The sequence below is a fragment of the Python bivittatus genome, unplaced genomic scaffold (assembly GCF_059951505.1).
Source record: "Python bivittatus isolate LINGU-HERP-01145 unplaced genomic scaffold, Pbiv_v1 ctg000180_np1212, whole genome shotgun sequence".
NCBI lineage: Eukaryota > Metazoa > Chordata > Lepidosauria > Squamata > Pythonidae > Python > Python bivittatus.
Window position 1 is genome coordinate 3,362,979 of NW_028277047.1, and position 16,214 is coordinate 3,379,192.

General features: G+C 48.0%; 1 protein-coding gene across 2 annotated transcripts; it reads left to right on the forward strand.

Annotated features, from left to right (window-relative positions):
• The first annotated feature begins 672 nt into the window (after positions 1 to 672).
• SYT11 (synaptotagmin 11) lies at positions 673 to 15,010 on the forward strand. 2 transcript variants are annotated; one of them, XM_088137302.1, is made up of 4 exons: positions 673 to 969; positions 6,913 to 7,736; positions 12,005 to 12,125; positions 13,202 to 15,010. In XM_088137302.1, the coding sequence occupies exons 1-4, from the start codon at positions 936 to 938 to the stop codon at positions 13,510 to 13,512; spliced, it is 1,290 nt and encodes a 429-aa protein (XP_087993428.1). In that variant the 5' UTR covers positions 673 to 935; the 3' UTR covers positions 13,513 to 15,010. The 2 variants fall into 2 exon arrangements, with proteins under 2 accessions (XP_087993428.1, XP_087993427.1); XM_088137301.1 differs by having other exon boundaries at positions 674 to 969; positions 12,005 to 12,128.
• Positions 15,011 to 16,214: the final 1,204 nt, after the last annotated feature.

Here is a 16,214-nt window from a genome sequence, read left to right on the forward strand (position 1 = left end):
CTCCTTCGAGCGTCATCTCGCAGTGTTATTATGGCTAAATAATTACTTTATCATTATGGACCAAGATTCCTTTGCATTTTAACGCTAACGCACTGCATTAGGGTATAAAGTTTTTTCCTGGGTGGCCACCAGTTTCCGAATATGCCATCTACTTATTATTGTTTTAAATTGCCACAGCGCTGCTATTATTTTTGCTGGATGGCTCCGTAAGAAATGATCCCATACACTGCATTGCCCAAAATTGAAATAATAATAATAATAATAATAATAATAATAATACCACCTGATCCTCAGACCTGGAAAAAAACCTTCCTCGAGCTCTTGACCCAGCCTAATGTGAACCGGTGGTGGCCGGAGTATGCATTTCGTGCGAGACCAGATACAGTATTTCCTGCCTATACAGGATCCTTCTTTATTGAAAAACACACATAATTCCTCTACGCTTCCAGCTAAAATAAAACAACTGCCAGGGAATGCCCTAAACCCAGACCGAGCTCCAAAAAAAAGTTCTTGACTGCAAGGCAACCGGGGAACGGCTATTAGAAATAGGCGTTTTGTCTCCAAAGGGTGCTCAATCTCCAGCCAGCCCATTTGGGTCCCCCCCCCAGACTGCAATCCTCCGCCCCGCAGCGACCTCCCAACCGCCCCCCCCCCGCCTGCTCAGTCACCCTCGGGCGGCTCCGGAGCCCGGCGAAGGCGAGCGCGCTCCGTTCGGCGCGGGCGGGGCCTGCCCGGGCTTCGTTCGAAAGGGGTGGGGCCTGCCCGGGCTTCGTTCGAAGGGGGCGGAGCTCGGGCAGCCGGAGGACCAGTCGCCAGCGCCTGCATCGCGCTGGGAGCCGGAGAGCATCTTCAGCGCCGCGCCCGCCGACGGGGACCTCCTGCGCGCCGCGCCGCGCCTCGCCGCCCTCGCCGCCGCCGCCGCCCCCCCGGCCGCCATGGCAGAAATCGCCAGCGTCCGCCCCAGCTTCGGTGAGTGCGCCGGGAAGAAAAGCCGCTGCGCAATGCCCCTCTTCTCCGCGGCTTTCGCGCCCCCTCCCCGGCAAGGCGCCGACGCCGGGCCTTCGCCCTAGGCCGGCCCCCTCCGCTGGCGCTGCACCCGCCGTGCCCAGCCCGGGCAGCCTCCCTGGCCTCTGGAGCAGGAGCCGGATCCCCGGACCCCCCTCCCCCCAGTAATAACCCTGGGCCCGATCAGCCACCGCGGTGTCGCACAACGGCCTGCCCGCCCGCCCCCCCCGCTGGGCCCCTGCCGGCAGGACCAGCCACGCAAAGGCGATGCCAACCGCTGGCGAGCAGGGCTCTCTCCTTGCCCTCTTCCCTTGCCCTGAGCATCTTTGGATCGGGCTGATCCGGCAGGAGCAAGAGAGGAGGGGGCTCTGAAACACCCACCCACACAGAGCCCTGCACAATCCGAGGACCCCACCACCGAAGACGTCTCCCGCACCCTCGGCCTGCCCGCCTAGAAGGAAGCCCCCCTCAACCCAATCCTTGCTTCCCACCGTACCCCTTGCGGTGTCATTATTAAGGTGCCGTTCAACGCAGAAAAGCATCATGATGTGGAAGAACTCCCCCTTGGCCAGCTGGGCATTGGCCATGCCAGCCTCCCCTTCTGCATTTCCAGCTGAGTTCATCGTCCACCCAGTCGCCCTAGATTCCCAACTGGGGAGGAAGTCCGAATGCACGCCAGGCCAACTCCAACCCCCCCCCCCCCAAATAAGGGTGATGCCTATGGCTTGCGGCCTCCCAGGTCCTTGGTGCTGTCCCTTCATTGCCCTGCTCTCCCCCCCACGGGCGTGCCCGGCTAGGGGAGCAGGAGAGGCCGATCCCACAGTTGCCGAGCCCGGAAGGGGGGCAAGCCAATCCCCTTTTGGATGGATCTCCTCCCTTGGGGGGGGTGCTGGTGGAAGGAGGGGGCAGGTGCTGAGCGGGGGCTCTGAGAAGGCGGGATGACGTGATGTCTATTCTGGGCCAGGCAGCGCCCCGGCCCCTAGTAGCTTGGGAGGCAGGGAAAAAACAGGAAAAGCCTTTGTTTGTTGAGTGTGTGTGTGTGTGTGTGTGTCCCCCACCTTCCCTTGACAGCCATTGTTGAAGGATCTGGGCCTGGAGTGTGGGGAGGGAGGTGATGTTGGGGTGAGGCCAATCCCAGCGGCTGCAATCCATGCATTTCTGTCCCCCCACCCAACTTTCCGACTCCTGATGCCCCCGCAGTCCTGACCCCCTCCCCACCCCCACCCTTAATTGCCCCCAGGAGCATTTGCCCGAGGCAGAATGCAACTTCCGAACCAGCCGGCAGGCGCCTGACGTGCCCAGGGGGGTTCCCGTTGGGAGACTGCTAATCTAGCCCGCTGTGATTTTTTTCCCCTTAATTCAGGAGGGCCTTTAAGTGGCTCCTCACCATTATTAGTATTAGTATTTATTTATTTAAATTTATTAGCCGCCCAACTCCGAGGGACTGCCCACCGACCCGCCCACCTCTTCCACCTGTCCGTCACGGACCACGAGGTCCAGCTCCACCGTAACTAGACGGATCTTCCTTACCAAGTTAAGCAAACTTTCCAGCTAGGATTCAGAGAGAAAACATGAAAAAATAAAACATTGTGGAGGCGATTGATTTCTCAGACCCCTTAAAATACATCCAAACGCTCCTGGGTTGTTGTGTTATATCTCTGGTTGCTCCCTAAAACAGTGTTCCTCAATCTCCACGACTTTAAGAGGTGTGGACTTCAACTCCCAGAATCCCCCAGCCAGCCTGCTGGCTGGGGAATTCTGGGAGTTGAAGTCCACACATTCAAGTTGCCGAGGTTGAGAAACGCTGCTCTAACTTGTTCCATCATTCTCGCCAAAACACACCCAACCTGGCCTCCGCATACAGATACCAAAGGAGATTGGACCATTCATTCACAGAAAATCACTGTGGGGATTATAACTCAAATACGTGCAGCTGGCTTGGAGCTTGGCACATCTGTACGATTGTTTGTCAAGAACAGAAACTTATTCTTCTTTTTTTAAAAAAAAGAAACACCCTCATTCGTTGATGAAAAAAATTGCAGATTTGCAAGAAATGAAGGAACTAAAACAAGCTCCAGAAAAGAATCGTTTAGCATTTCTCATTGCCTTCCTAAAACCCCATTTCAAATTTGGAGAAGTACCTCATGTCTCATTTCGCCTATCCATTTCATAGAAACAGTGACTCGGTCAGCACTCGATCCTAAGTCATGGTTTATTAATAAAGTGACATTGTCTACGTTCACTCAATATGCTGAGCCGTAAACATGGATGTGCAAACCAGACAGGCTGGGTTCAGACGACCTCCCTGCCAACCCCAAATCAAGCAAACCACATTTTGGACGACGTGTGAACATGGCCAGAGGGAGGTTTTGATTTCAGTGATGCATTTTCCCGAGCAGTTTTTTCTCTTTTTGAAAATCCTTTTCTTTTCATTTAAAACCAAGTTTTAACAAAACCCTATTATTATTATTATTATTATTTAAAACAAGTTTTTTTTCCTAATTGTCCCACTATGCCTTGGAGGAAAATCCCTTAAGCTGCATAATTTTTCTTGACACCTTCAATCCCTAAGGTAGAACATGGGGTTAAGATGCATTTTGATTCTGGTGCACAGAGACAAGGACAAAAATCCCCTGCTTTGCCAATGACTAGCTACTCAGAGAATAAACAGGGTTGAAAATACTCATCTGCATTATTCGGTTAGAAATACACATTTCTACTATGCAGAACATCAAAACTTCTTAAAGGGTTTGGTCCAAGCCTGTGTGTCTAATTTGGAGTGTGGTTGGAGCTTACAGACCCAAGGGTTTTCCTGCTCCTGGAAGGAGTAGAGGGCATTTCATGCCAACTATCAGGCTGTTTTGGGCAATGGCACTGGGTTTTGTAGTCCAGCATGGTTTTGAAACAGGCCCAGTTGGAGGAACAAGCTGTCTCCTAGACCTGATGTTTCTTTGAGGAACATCATTGTCTACCTAAGAGTTCTTCTGCTTCTGCTGTTCTGTTCCCCTTTTAACTGAGAGGGAGATCCGATTTCATGGAGGTTTTGCAAAGTATATAAAATGTAGAGATCTTACATATACCTATAGAGAAGAAGGCCCCCCAAACAATCCAGCAAGGGCAGAACGTGGCCACTGAATATTGTCTGGCTGCTGGGATGGTGGGGAAATAGGGGAAAATGAAATGAAGTGGAAGGTCTATCACATTGCAAGTCTACTTATGATCATATGCTCCTGAATATGTTCCTGGGATCTGGCCTATCAGGAGCGATCGCTGCCTCCAGGAGCTTACAGAATAAATGTCTTCTTTTTGGGGAAGGCGGTGGGGAAAGGCGCCAGCAACTCTTATCACCAGGGTAGGAGAAATAGAAGGAACAGAATAATATTACATACATGCAAGTCAACAGAGATCTTCGTCTGCCCTCCGCTGGGTCTTTTTGCAATGGGCAATAGAACCAGAAAAATGAAAAAGATCAGCGGCTTCCATGGAAGTCTTTTTTATATGCAATGCCTTGGCCCTGTTGGTGAGATTTTCTCCTAGTTTTTTCTACTTCTTCTTCGGCCAAATTCCTCCCCAACAAAAACACACGGAAAAGGAAGGGTGCCAATGGGGCGGAAGGGACTGCAAGGGGGAAAGAGAAGACAGAGGCCGTCCTAGTGTTATCTGTGTTATTTCTGAGGTCTTCTGCATTCAATCCATGGTGGTTGGCTATTTTGAGCTTTTAGGCTTTGTTTTTATGGCTTTGGGGGGTTTATCATGGTGGTGACACGCCCAGAGTTGTGCTCTAAGATGGACAGACGTGCAGATCTTTTCAAGAAATAATACCAATACTTTTAATGGCCAAGTATAAAACATACACAAGGAATTTATCTTCGGTGATAACAGCAAAATCTTTGCTGTTCAAGAAATAACACCCTCTGAGTTCAATACAGAGTGCAAAAGTACATCTATTCTCCCCTAGATGACTCTGAAAATGTTGGTCTATAATCCCTGTCCCATTTACTTCCTAATCAAGGTAGCCAAGAACAGACTCCCTTTGCAAAACCTACTTAGTCTGGGTTCAAACCCAGGTCGATCTTGAATTATGGTTCTTCCCCATGTTGGCTGGGTCCCTAACCCTAGATGAGGCTGAAGTGGGGTTTGTAGTTTAACATCTTGCAGGAAACCCAACCCTTAATTTAGCAGGCTGGGTGAACCAGGCTGTTATTCCACCGTAATCAGGTCGGTTTGGGTATCGCATCTTATGAGAAAAGGGCAAGGGTGTTTTGTCAACCTCAGGTTCACACCACCTCCTGGACCAGACTAAAAGGGGATTGGCTGGTCTGGGGTCCAGCGTCTTGAAGGAAATCCAGCTGTTCTTTTAGGCTGTGTGAACCGGGCAATCCGTCTGCCCTAAGGTGGCTTATTTCTTAGGGCATTCTTGATGATCTAAACTCAGCCATTTTGTTTTGCTCATCTGGAATTAAGATTTAGCAACCAAGGAATTGCAAGGTTAACGTCCCAACCATGGTTGGAACGGTGGGAGAATGGTGTGTTTATGTGTATAAACAGCCAGTGGGTTTAGTTCAGGGTTCCTCAACCTTGACAACTTTAAGACGGGTGGACTTCAACTCCCAGAATTCCCTAGCCAGCAAGGCTGGCTGGGGAATTCTGGGAGTTGGAGTCCACCCGTCTTAAAGTTGCCAAAGTTGAGGAACCGTGGTTTAGTTGATGCAAACAGTGTTTTGGGGTGACGGTGGGCGAAGAGTTACTTAAGAGCAGAGGATCGCTTGCTCTCCAAGGCAATTTTATGCGGAAACACCCATGGAATTGACAGTGGGATCCTTGTTTGTGTTGGTAGAAGCCGGAATGCCAAACTAGCTTAGGAAAAAGGCAAAAATACAAGGGATCAAGGAGATGAACAGCTCCTAGAGTCCATTGGCAGCTAGAATCCTCAGCAGACATTGCAGGCATGTTTAAATTAATCGGCCTCCCGAACATGTGCGTTCCTGCTAGGCTGGCCGCAGACCGACCTCACCATCTAACCGGCTGGTCTCTCGGTGTCCGAAACCTGGTTAACTCATTGTATCGATGATCCTACTACCCTAAACTATAAACCAACTGAGTGTTTGCAAAGCCTTTTTTTTTTTTTAAGCAAAGCAAACTACAGTCCAAACGTTCCAGACACAGCACCTGGTGCAAATGCAGATGCTCGGTTCGAAACTCCCCGGGGTTAAGCGTGTTGCACGGCTACAACCGTCACACGCTTTGGCATGAATGTCCGAGCCTTGGGTATTTGGGGATGACGTGTAGAGCCATTATATATTTTCCAACATTTCTTTTTGAAGCTTCATCAATTGTTCTGGAAGTGAGGATCCTTTCAGAACAATTGAATTGTTCACAGGCAGGAAGACTGGAATCTTAATGATTGCAGTGCCCACCATCCTATATAAGGAAGTTTCCTTAAACCAACTTTAAGATATATGGACTTCAACTCCCAGAATTCCCCAGCCAGCATGCTGGCTGGGGAATTCTGGGAGTTGAAGTCCACATATCTTAAAGTTGCCAAGGTTGAGAAACACTGCCTTGAATCAAGACAGACAGTAGCTCCGTGTAGCTCCAGTAATATGACTTTTCACGTGCGAGGCATCTCCTCTAATCCTCAAATTATATTAAGTACTCAGAAAGAGGAAAAGACAGCTGTCTTAGACAGTTGCTTGACTGAATGCAGGTTTATCTGCCCTACTTGGCAGTAGATTTCCCAAGTTTATGATCTGTCCTTCCCAAGCTGCATTTGCAATGGGGAGGTTTCACATGCAAATGACTGAGTTATAAAGAGGAGGGGGCTTTTGGCCTGCACCTGTTCACATCTGGCAGGTGGGGTGGCCCTAGGGTTTTTTCCTGATCCTTTCCCCGCTTCTGCCTCCCCAGATGTCTCCCCAATTGTGGCTGGTCTCATTGGTGCCACCGTCCTAGTGGTGTCGGTCTCTGTGACGGTGTTTGTGTGGACCTGTTGCCACCAGCAGTTGGAGAAGAAGCAGAAGAGTCCCCCTTACAAGTTCATCCACATGTTGAAAGGAATCAGCATCTACCCAGAGACACTGAGTAACAAGAAAAAAATCATACGGATCCGGCGAGACAAGAAGGGCGTTGCCAGGAAAGACGGGAACGGTCACCTTCTGGTGGATGCAGCCGAAGCCGGGTTGGTGAGCTCTGACAAAACGTCCAATGGGTTAAATGCAACTTCTTGCGTCAACCAGCTCCCAATCAAAGTAGAATATGGAGAAGAACTGAGTCCCAATCAAAGCTTGACCCCGGCGGGTAGCAAGACTTCCTCACTGTCTTCTCCAGAAGAGGAGATCATGCTAGGAACCCTAACCTTCTCTGTGGATTACAACTTTCCCAAGAAAGCCCTCGTGGTGACTATCCAAGAAGCCCACGGCTTGCCAGTGATGGATGAACACAATCAAGGGTCGGATCCCTACATCAAGATGACAATCCTGCCGGACAAGAGGCACCGAGTGAAGACACGCGTTCTTCGGAAGACCTTGGATCCCGTCTTCGACGAGACCTTCACCTTTTACGGAATCCCGTACAGCCAGCTGCAGGATTTGGTTCTTCACTTCCTAGTGCTAAGTTTTGACCGCTTTTCTCGAGATGATGTCATCGGAGAGGTGATGGTGCCACTCGCAGGGGTGGACCCAAGCACTGGGAAAGTCCACCTAACCAGGGAGATCATCAAGAGGAACATACAGGTATGGAAACTTGGTCTTCAGGTTTCACCTACAGGTTGTTCTCTGCATGGAACCTGGGAGATGGGTTCGATTTCAGCTCTCGTTGGGGGCTAGGCTGGCTAGGGAATGAGGGGAATTGTAGTTTGACACATCACGTTAAGGAAGGAAGGCAGTCGTAGCTTTTTGGCTCTTCAGCAGGAAGGAAGAGGGTTTGGAGTGAAAGCCTAGCAACGTTGAAGTGGACGCTTCATTTCTAGCCCTGACAAGTCCAGAGCAAGCAGATTAGGATCTGAAAGGTGGAAATGGATGGAGCAAGCTAAGATGGACTGAAAGGGAAGAAGGCAAAAGAAGCCATAAGGCTTATTTTGCCTCTTCGCTCCCAGAAAGTTTGCCCGGTGCAGGGGACCAAGTTGAGAAGCATCCTTATTTAATTAAGATAAGGACGATCTGTAATCATTCTCATCGGATTCTTTCTGGACGAGCGAACAGCACTTTCTCTTCCCAGCACCAAGGAGGGCAAAACTCACAGAGCAAAGATTTTTGGAGGTAGCAATCACATCTAAAAATCTGGGAGCGTGTTGCCAAGGCCGTGGGGCAGACACGCAGCAAAGCCTATCCTGTGGGACAGAGAATCAGACCTGTCTGCCGGCCATTGCGGTTACTACGGATCAATCCAAATTATGCCTTGGCTTCATTAAGTATGCATTAGGTTTTTGACGTATGGCATTTCTAGAGGTGTAGTCGAGTTAAATCTCAGCAATATCAGGGGTTGGGGATCACGCTGTCATCAGATCCACAAAAGGTAATGGAATAATAAATCTTTTAGTCTTTCGAGTGCCCAATCCCCCCCTTTTTTTTTGGGTGGGGGGCTAAATCCATTAAATGGGATTGTGATTTTTCAAATAAAACCCTGATCCTTTTGAAGGATCTCAGTCTCCCCTCACTCCGGTGCCCCCTGGCTAGTCCCAATTACAACTCCAACGGGCTGGGGAAGGTTGGAGTTATAGTTTAAGGCCGAGAGGGATTGTAGTATTTTTAAGACGTCTGGAACCCACCCGTAAGGAGGGCTATTCTGGGCAATAGAATTGCTGTCCCACCCCACCCCAGTCATGAGCAATAACACAAACGGGCTTTGCTGAGAACAGAATTTAGAACAAGGATTGGGGTCAGCAGGCTCAAAAGCCTCGAATGCAATCAGGAGCAATCAGCCAGGTCAGCATTTGGAAAACCGAACGCTGCCTGGAACAGATGCTAAGATTGCAAAAAAAAAAAAAAAAGGAGAATCGTCGTTCGAGCACTGTACAGTCCTCAGTCCCGAACAGAGCTTTCTGCAAAGTGGTCCTGCCTGGGATTAGAATCCCCATCGTCCCCGGGAGAACGATGCCGTAGTCCAACCCCACCTAGCCCAAAGGCCGCTGCAGGAAAATAACAACACCGTGTCTTGATTGCACCAATTGCCTCTATGGAATTGTAGCTGGGGGAGGGAGAAGTCAACGCCCAGGACCTCGAGGTTTTCTGAAGCCGTGATGCTCTCGGGGTGGGAGTCCGACGCGAGGGTTTTCCTCCAAGAAGGCTCTGTAGGAATTGCAAGGTTAACGTCCCAAGCGTGGCTAGAACGGTGGGAGAATGCTGTTTTTCAGATAAAATCACGCGGCACAGCTGTTAAAAGCCTGGGCTGCAATTCAGACTTGGATCCGTAATTAAGCGAAGTGTGCTTGTGTTAATTAGCGGGGGTTGAGAGATGCGGCGGCTCCTCTCTCCCTCCCCAATTAAATCCGCTAATCGGCTCCGCGTATGATATACGTTGCTTAATTTACATAATTTAACCCCAAATTTATGAGCGTGTTTATTTTTGATGACTCCGACCCGCCGGCGAGCAATCATTTGGGGCTGGCGGAGCATGCCAGAATACAAGTTTTTAAATAACTTTTTTTTTTAAAAAAAAGAGCTTCACCTTCTTTTCTTTCAGTTGTGATCGTACCCTTCCCTTACTGTTGGGAGCACCCAGGGCAGCTGATGATCTCGTAGCGTAACCAAATTGTGAGAAAAAGAAATTAAACAAGCTTTTTAAAAAAAAAAACAGGGAAAGGAGACAGAACAGGCAGTGAACAGGAAAACAGCAGTGGGTTTTTCAGGCCTACAATTTAGCCCCCTGGATCCAGATCGAAGGCTCTCAGGAGGAGCCAGAAAAATCCTTAGAAGAGAAATATTAATATTAGGGAGGATTGCTGTTAATCAAGTCAACTGTACCTTCAGATAAGGTGCAATTTACCATAGTTAGAATGACTGTCACGTTTACTCCCTTGTTAATTTCTTAAAGGACTGACACACATCTATAGCACTGTAGCAAGCCATGGGCAGAAGATTCCTTTCATTGCATCAAGGCCACCTTTAGCCTCCTCCAAATTTTCAGACAGGTTTCCCCAACCCTGAGTCTTTCTCCTGCCTTTTCCAGAACCCTCAGCCAACATCTGGAGAAGACCGCTCTTGATAAAACAGCAGCCTTCGGTGCTTGCTCTGTTGAACGGCTCCCGGGCTTGAAACATGCCTCAATCAGAGCTCCGTCTTGGAGGCCAAACGAGGCCATCGCGTTTACACGCACCTTTCTGTTTCAACTGGAAGGGTTTGGGTTTGGTTTGCAAAGCGGATCCGCTGGGAAGAGGGCTGGGGTGCAGAGGAGGACGCAGAAAGCTCGGTGCGAAAAAGAAGTGGGATTTGCATCCGTTCCTTGAGGTCTGTCGAGCTTCCAGTGCCGTACAGCGGCAAGTCTCCAGGTGTTTCTGGAGAAGGATCTGGCTTCCCAAACTCTAACAGAAACGGCTTCCTCTCTTGATTTTAAGCCCTGTGAAAAGTTAAGAAAATGATGGACGTGGGCAACGAAGCCTCCTTGGCATCTGCTGGAGGAGGGGGAGTTTGCCACTGGGCGGCGTTTGAGCGTCTCGCTGGATAATACCCAAACTACGTTTGGGGGCCGTCTCTTCAAGCCAGGGCACTGGCTAAGCCCTGAATGTAGGGCACTCAAAACCATGCCAACGTGGCCACTATTCACAGGATTAATAGCAGCTTTGTAACACTCGGCAAGGTTCCAGTTTAATTCCGCCGGATGAACTCGACAAAACCAGATCCTTCCCTCCCACCTTCCTTCTTTAAAAAAAAAACCAAACTCTTCCAGATGAAAAATTCTTTAACCGTAAGTTTTTAAAACAAAATGTCCTCCTTTCCTACGGCTAGCACAGCCAGAAAGGATTAAGTTTTCACAGGACACTGCAAAGGCTCGATAAAACACAAAGCCTTGGGATGTGTGCCTGTTGTTGAGTTTGGGGGAGATGTAAACACAGTCTTTGGGGCTGGATTCGTTCCTTGTCTTACTGGGCATGAAGGGGAACCTCCTTTGGGTAATAAGGGTCAGATCCTGTATGTAGCCAGATGGAAGAAGGCTGGGAACTCTGTTCTGGGGCGATGGAAAAAACTCCTAAAAAGTGACAAATAGAGCTTTGACAAACTCAGCATGGGGTCAAAATTAAGCAGGTCAAAGATAAATTGGTATGGAGAATGGAGAATAAGCCATCGAAAAGGTTATCACCACTGTGACCAGCACAGGAGTGAACGGTTGTGTTAGGTTTTGATTTCATTTCCTGATTCAGTTGCAGTTGTGAGTTGTTAATGTGGTTCTTTTAGCGGGCAAGCCCTGGTCAGGCCAAGCTGTCCAAATTCCGAACGTGCCTGCTGGTCCAAAAGCTTGGAACAGGCAGACAAAATGGTGGGAGAAGAGCATCTCTGGGACAGGCAGACACTCAACAAGGATTCCATTGGGTCTTCTCCAGAGGGCTGAAAATCCTCGCCTGTTGAACACCCTGGGAAATTGAAACAGGGTAGCAGAGAAAGAAGAGCTAGATAGATGACCCTCCATCTGGACAGCGTTGAGAGGATTAGAGAAACGCAGGGAGGCTGGTGCCATCAACAGACAGTGGTCAATAAGTTGATTTCTGGCATCAGAAGCTAGTTTTGGGAGAACGTGAGCAAGAGAATGCTGTGGTATTCTTATCCAAAGATGCATCTGGGCGGCCACCATGAGAACAAAATGCTGGAGCACATGGGGTGGAGGTCAGATCTTGTCAGGTTCCCCTCCTACCCAAGCTGCAGATGTTCTCCTATGGTTGCCCATCCAGACTTTGAGCGTCAAAGTGACTCAGGATTGCTGGTGGGAGATCTGAAGAAGTTGGCCAGATAGCCTTGGATAACGTAAGGTGGTCATTCAGGACATCAGGTGATGTCTCCTCTCTTTCCAGAAATGTGTCAGCAGAGGGGAGCTACAGGTATCCTTGTCCTATCAGCCTGTCACCCAGAGGATGACCGTCATGGTGCTGAAGGCAAGGCAGCTGCCCAAGATGGACATCACTGGCCTCTCAGGTAGAAGCTATTTTCTTCAGCTCATCCTTGTGTTTCCTCACATGCCTTTCAAAAGCACTTTCAGCAGGTTGCTGCAATGTTGATTTACACCCCTTCGACCCCAGCCCATTGTATGATATTTTGTATTATTATATTATTTAATGCGTTAGGGAAGGATGAATCAACTTGAGCCCAGGTTCTCTGAAGAAGAGAAGCTTCATTAACATCTTCAGAAGAAGCCCTGCTCTTGGCTCCATCGCCAAATCTTGGTGGCTGCTTCCAGATGTTGAAGCTCCCTGCCAAAGGGAGTTAGACCAGCCCTCTCTCAGAATCCTTCTACCAACAAGAAAAAAACATCCTTATTTAGAAAGGACCTGGATGATACCTGAGTGGATTTACTGATAATTGACAGCGCAGTCAATATCTTTAACTGACTGGTGTTTTTAATCATATTTGTTTTAATTCTATTCCTTTAGTCGATCTTGCTTTTATTAATCTGTTTAGCTGCCCATCTCACAACTTTAGCATCTTTGGGTGGCTAACGTTAAAAAGAAGTTAGTTAAGTGCCACTGGTTGCAAGGTGAGATATGAGTCCCATAAATAAGTTCCTTCTTCGTGCCTGCTGGAAACTTAACACGTCCCCCAATTTTTGAGTGAGATGAGCTCTTCTGTTTTCCACCAAAAGGAATCAAGGAGAACCAGGGTGCTGTAAAACCTTAAAACAGTGTTTCTCAACCTCAGGAACTTTAAGATATGTGGACTTCAACTCCCAGAATTTCCCAGCTGGCTGGGGAATTCTGGGCGTTGAAGTCCATACAACTTCAAGTTTCTGAGGTTGAGAAACATTGCCCGAAAATGTGATTAAACAATCCCGATCTTTCCTGCTGCAGGAAAGATTAGGGAGAATAAATGTGGGATCTTTGAAGATGCAAGACTGAATCTGATGCTTGTTGCATAGCCAAATCCTTACTTAGCCACTGACCCTAAATTATAAGCTCCAAACTGAGTAATCTCTTACATCTGTCTTGAGCTCCTCAGATAAACAGCCTTGTTACTGGACTGTGTTATTGGCCTCCTTTTCTTCTTCTCTTCAACAGATCCCTACGTCAAGGTCAACGTGTACTATGGCAGAAAGCGTATTGCCAAAAAGAAAACGCACGTCAAGAAATGCACTTTGAACCCCATCTTCAACGAGTCATTCATTTATGACATCCCTGCCGATCTTCTCCCTGACGTCAGCATCGAGTTTCTGGTCATCGACTTTGACCGCACCACGAAAAATGAGGTTGTGGGGCGGCTGATCCTGGGGGCGCACAGTGTCACAGCGGGCGGAGTGGAACACTGGCGGGAGGTGTGCGAGAGCCCCAGGAAGCAGATCGCAAAGTGGCACAGCTTGAGTGAATATTAGCAGGGTATGCGGAGGGCGCTGGGTGTTGACTCACACCTGTGCACGTAAGAGACTCTTGACTCCCCCCCCATACCTTCTATTTTAGTCGTAGAACTAAAAGTTTCCATAAGAAGCAGCTGATTGGTTCTCTGTTGTGACATTAACATTTACAGGGCGCGCGCACACGCACACAAAGGTTCTACAAACCGAGCTACGAAAAGTGGGGGGAAAAAAAAAGAGTGCATTAATTTTAATAATACCACAAAACATATATAAGAGCAGTGTAATCGCACTATTGCATGCCGAATACAGACGTTTAAAAAGAAAAAGAAAAAAAAAAACAGAAAAAAATTAGCATAACTTACCAATATTGAGATGCAGTTTTTAATGCAGTTTATCTGTCACTATGAAAGTCGTGTTTTGTGATGAACTGTCTTTGCAGGTATTCACAACTGGTTCTATTCAGCTTCTCTTCCTGACTTCGGGTGCCCCCTTCCCTTTTTTAAAAAAAAATTCTGATGTCGACTTGCTGATTCTTTGCTTGCCCTGTCTCGGTTAAGCCTCTGCTGTTTTGTACGATTTGGATGAATTAACTTTGCTTGTACATACGTGCAATGGTCTAGGCATTTGTCTAGGGGCAAAAGAAATACCTTTCTGAAGTGGGTGTAAAATGCCTGAATGGCAGTTGCTGCTTTAAAACCATTTCCTGTAAAATAAATAATGGGATTAACCCAGCAGTGCACATGACCTGAGCTGTTCAAAATCTTTGCCTCGGGTAGGAAAATGTCTGTGGCCAGAATCCCTCCCCCCACACTTTAATTGCTGAACACCGTTCAATTTAAGAAGTCTTTTCTCATTTGCACTCAAAGCAAAATGCGTGCTTTTTAAAGCCTGAAATAGTTGTCAAGGAAACGTGCTCAGGGTAAATAGTTTTAGGGTTATTTCAGGGGTGTGGAACCTGCCAGGGACGGCTGGCCTCTGGTTTCTCCGAACCCGTGCTGGCATGTCAGATAGACAAGGCTGATGGGAGTTGTAATCCAGCCATCCAGAGGACCCTTGGTTCCCCACTTCCAGCTTTTCAGGCATATGGAAACAGTTCTATTCCTCCACAGGAGTAATGGGAAAACGAAGGAGTTCAGATTTTTTTTAAAAAAACCACCACCATCACCATACATGGGAATGCTTTGTGAGAGCTGCTTCGCCATACAATTTCCCAGATGTGAATCATTTTTTTTCTTCTTGTTGTTGAGTTCCTCTTCCCCTTTCTCCTTTTCTTTCCACCTTGTGTCTATTGTAAAAAATTAAAACAAAGCGAAACTTGGAGAAGTTACAACTTTGTGTCAAAACAAAAACAAACGAAAAAATTTTAAGAAAAAAAAATAACTGGAACCATGTACAACTGCATAATGCTGTTATACTAACCTAACAAACATGTAATGCTATCTGTAACGTCAACATTGTTTTAATGCACACCCAAACATTCAAATAAAGATGGAGTCACTTTACATTTATTGATTGCTCAAATTGATCTTAGCCATTCAAAATGTGCAGGGGCAACAGGGGGTGCTGATTTTGTAACTCCCAACAGGGCTGGGGAAGATGCACGTTGTAGGCCGGCCTCCCCCAAACCTGGGATCCCTGCGCTACCTATTTAGCCAGTTTTGTGGAATCAATCACATTTGACTCAGTTTGTGCGAAGCCAAAACCTCTGGTTGACAAACCAGTATGGCTAACTCCGCTCGACACTAAGTCTAAATCAAATCAGCCACCTTAAATCTTGGGGGGTGGGGGAAGAACTGAGTTTTTCTAATTTTGCACCAGAAAGAAAACGGCCAGGGTCAGGATCTCTTGTGCAAACTGAGTGTGCGGCTGCCCTTGGAACATCAGTCACGCCCACGTGACACGCCAACTAACCAACATTTTAGCCCAGCGTCCTGTATAAACCCAACTTGCTTTGTGGTTCAGTGTACCACGCCGATCCAGAAAAACGAGCAAAGGGGATAACCCTGTCTCCATGATCTACAGCCCTGCAAATACAGTCCCTCGGTAGATCTCTTAAAGCATTTAGCTGCAGGGGAGATCAAAAGGGGGACACCTATCTCCTTTCTTCATGCTAGAACTGGGGATCGGGCTAACAATGGCTTAGTTATTACTTTTCCCACCCACCCTGCTGTATTCTCCTTAGCTTGCAAGACTGGTAAGCCACTGATCTGTTTGCAGCTCGCCTCGTGGGCATGCCACCTAGCGGCTGGCTCCAGCCACAACCAGTTATCACATAAAAGCTTCTCCCACCCATTGTGCCCTTGCACGCGGGGTGCGCAGTCTCGCTACAAAGGCATTACCTCATCCTTTCGCTGCTGCCCCACCGTGACAAGAGGCACCGAACTCTCAGAAGAGATGCAATTTTTTTTCCTCCACCCCTCCGCCGGAGACAACAGGAAAAACCTTCCGGGCTTTTGAGCTACGAGGAAGTTTAATATCAGATTGCAAAGGGGCAGATGCACCCCTCGGTTACAGAAAAAAGAACTACAACCGCCCTGGCATTAAATATTAGGAACAGCTTTGCAAACAACAACTATTAATAACAGGATTACAGTGATTCTGCGCACACGCACGCACAAACACACCCCTTTAACTCCAGACATACTTCCTGTATCTGCTGAAGTACACCGTAGTTGACCAAAAAAATAATAAAATGCCATAATGGGTATTTTCTTGACAAG

What these genes read in the sequence shown, in the direction of transcription:
- SYT11 (XM_088137301.1), top strand. Translation starts at nt 936, where the DNA reads ATGGCAGAAATCGCCAGCGTCCGCCCCAGCTTCG. An exon ending in CAGCGTCCGCCCCAGCTTCG is followed by an intron (nt 970 to 6,912) that starts GTGAGTGCGCCG and finishes CTGCCTCCCCAG; the next exon opens with ATGTCTCCCCAATTGTGGCT. An exon ending in CATCACTGGCCTCTCAGGTA is followed by an intron (nt 12,129 to 13,201) that starts GAAGCTATTTTC and finishes TCTCTTCAACAG; the next exon opens with ATCCCTACGTCAAGGTCAAC.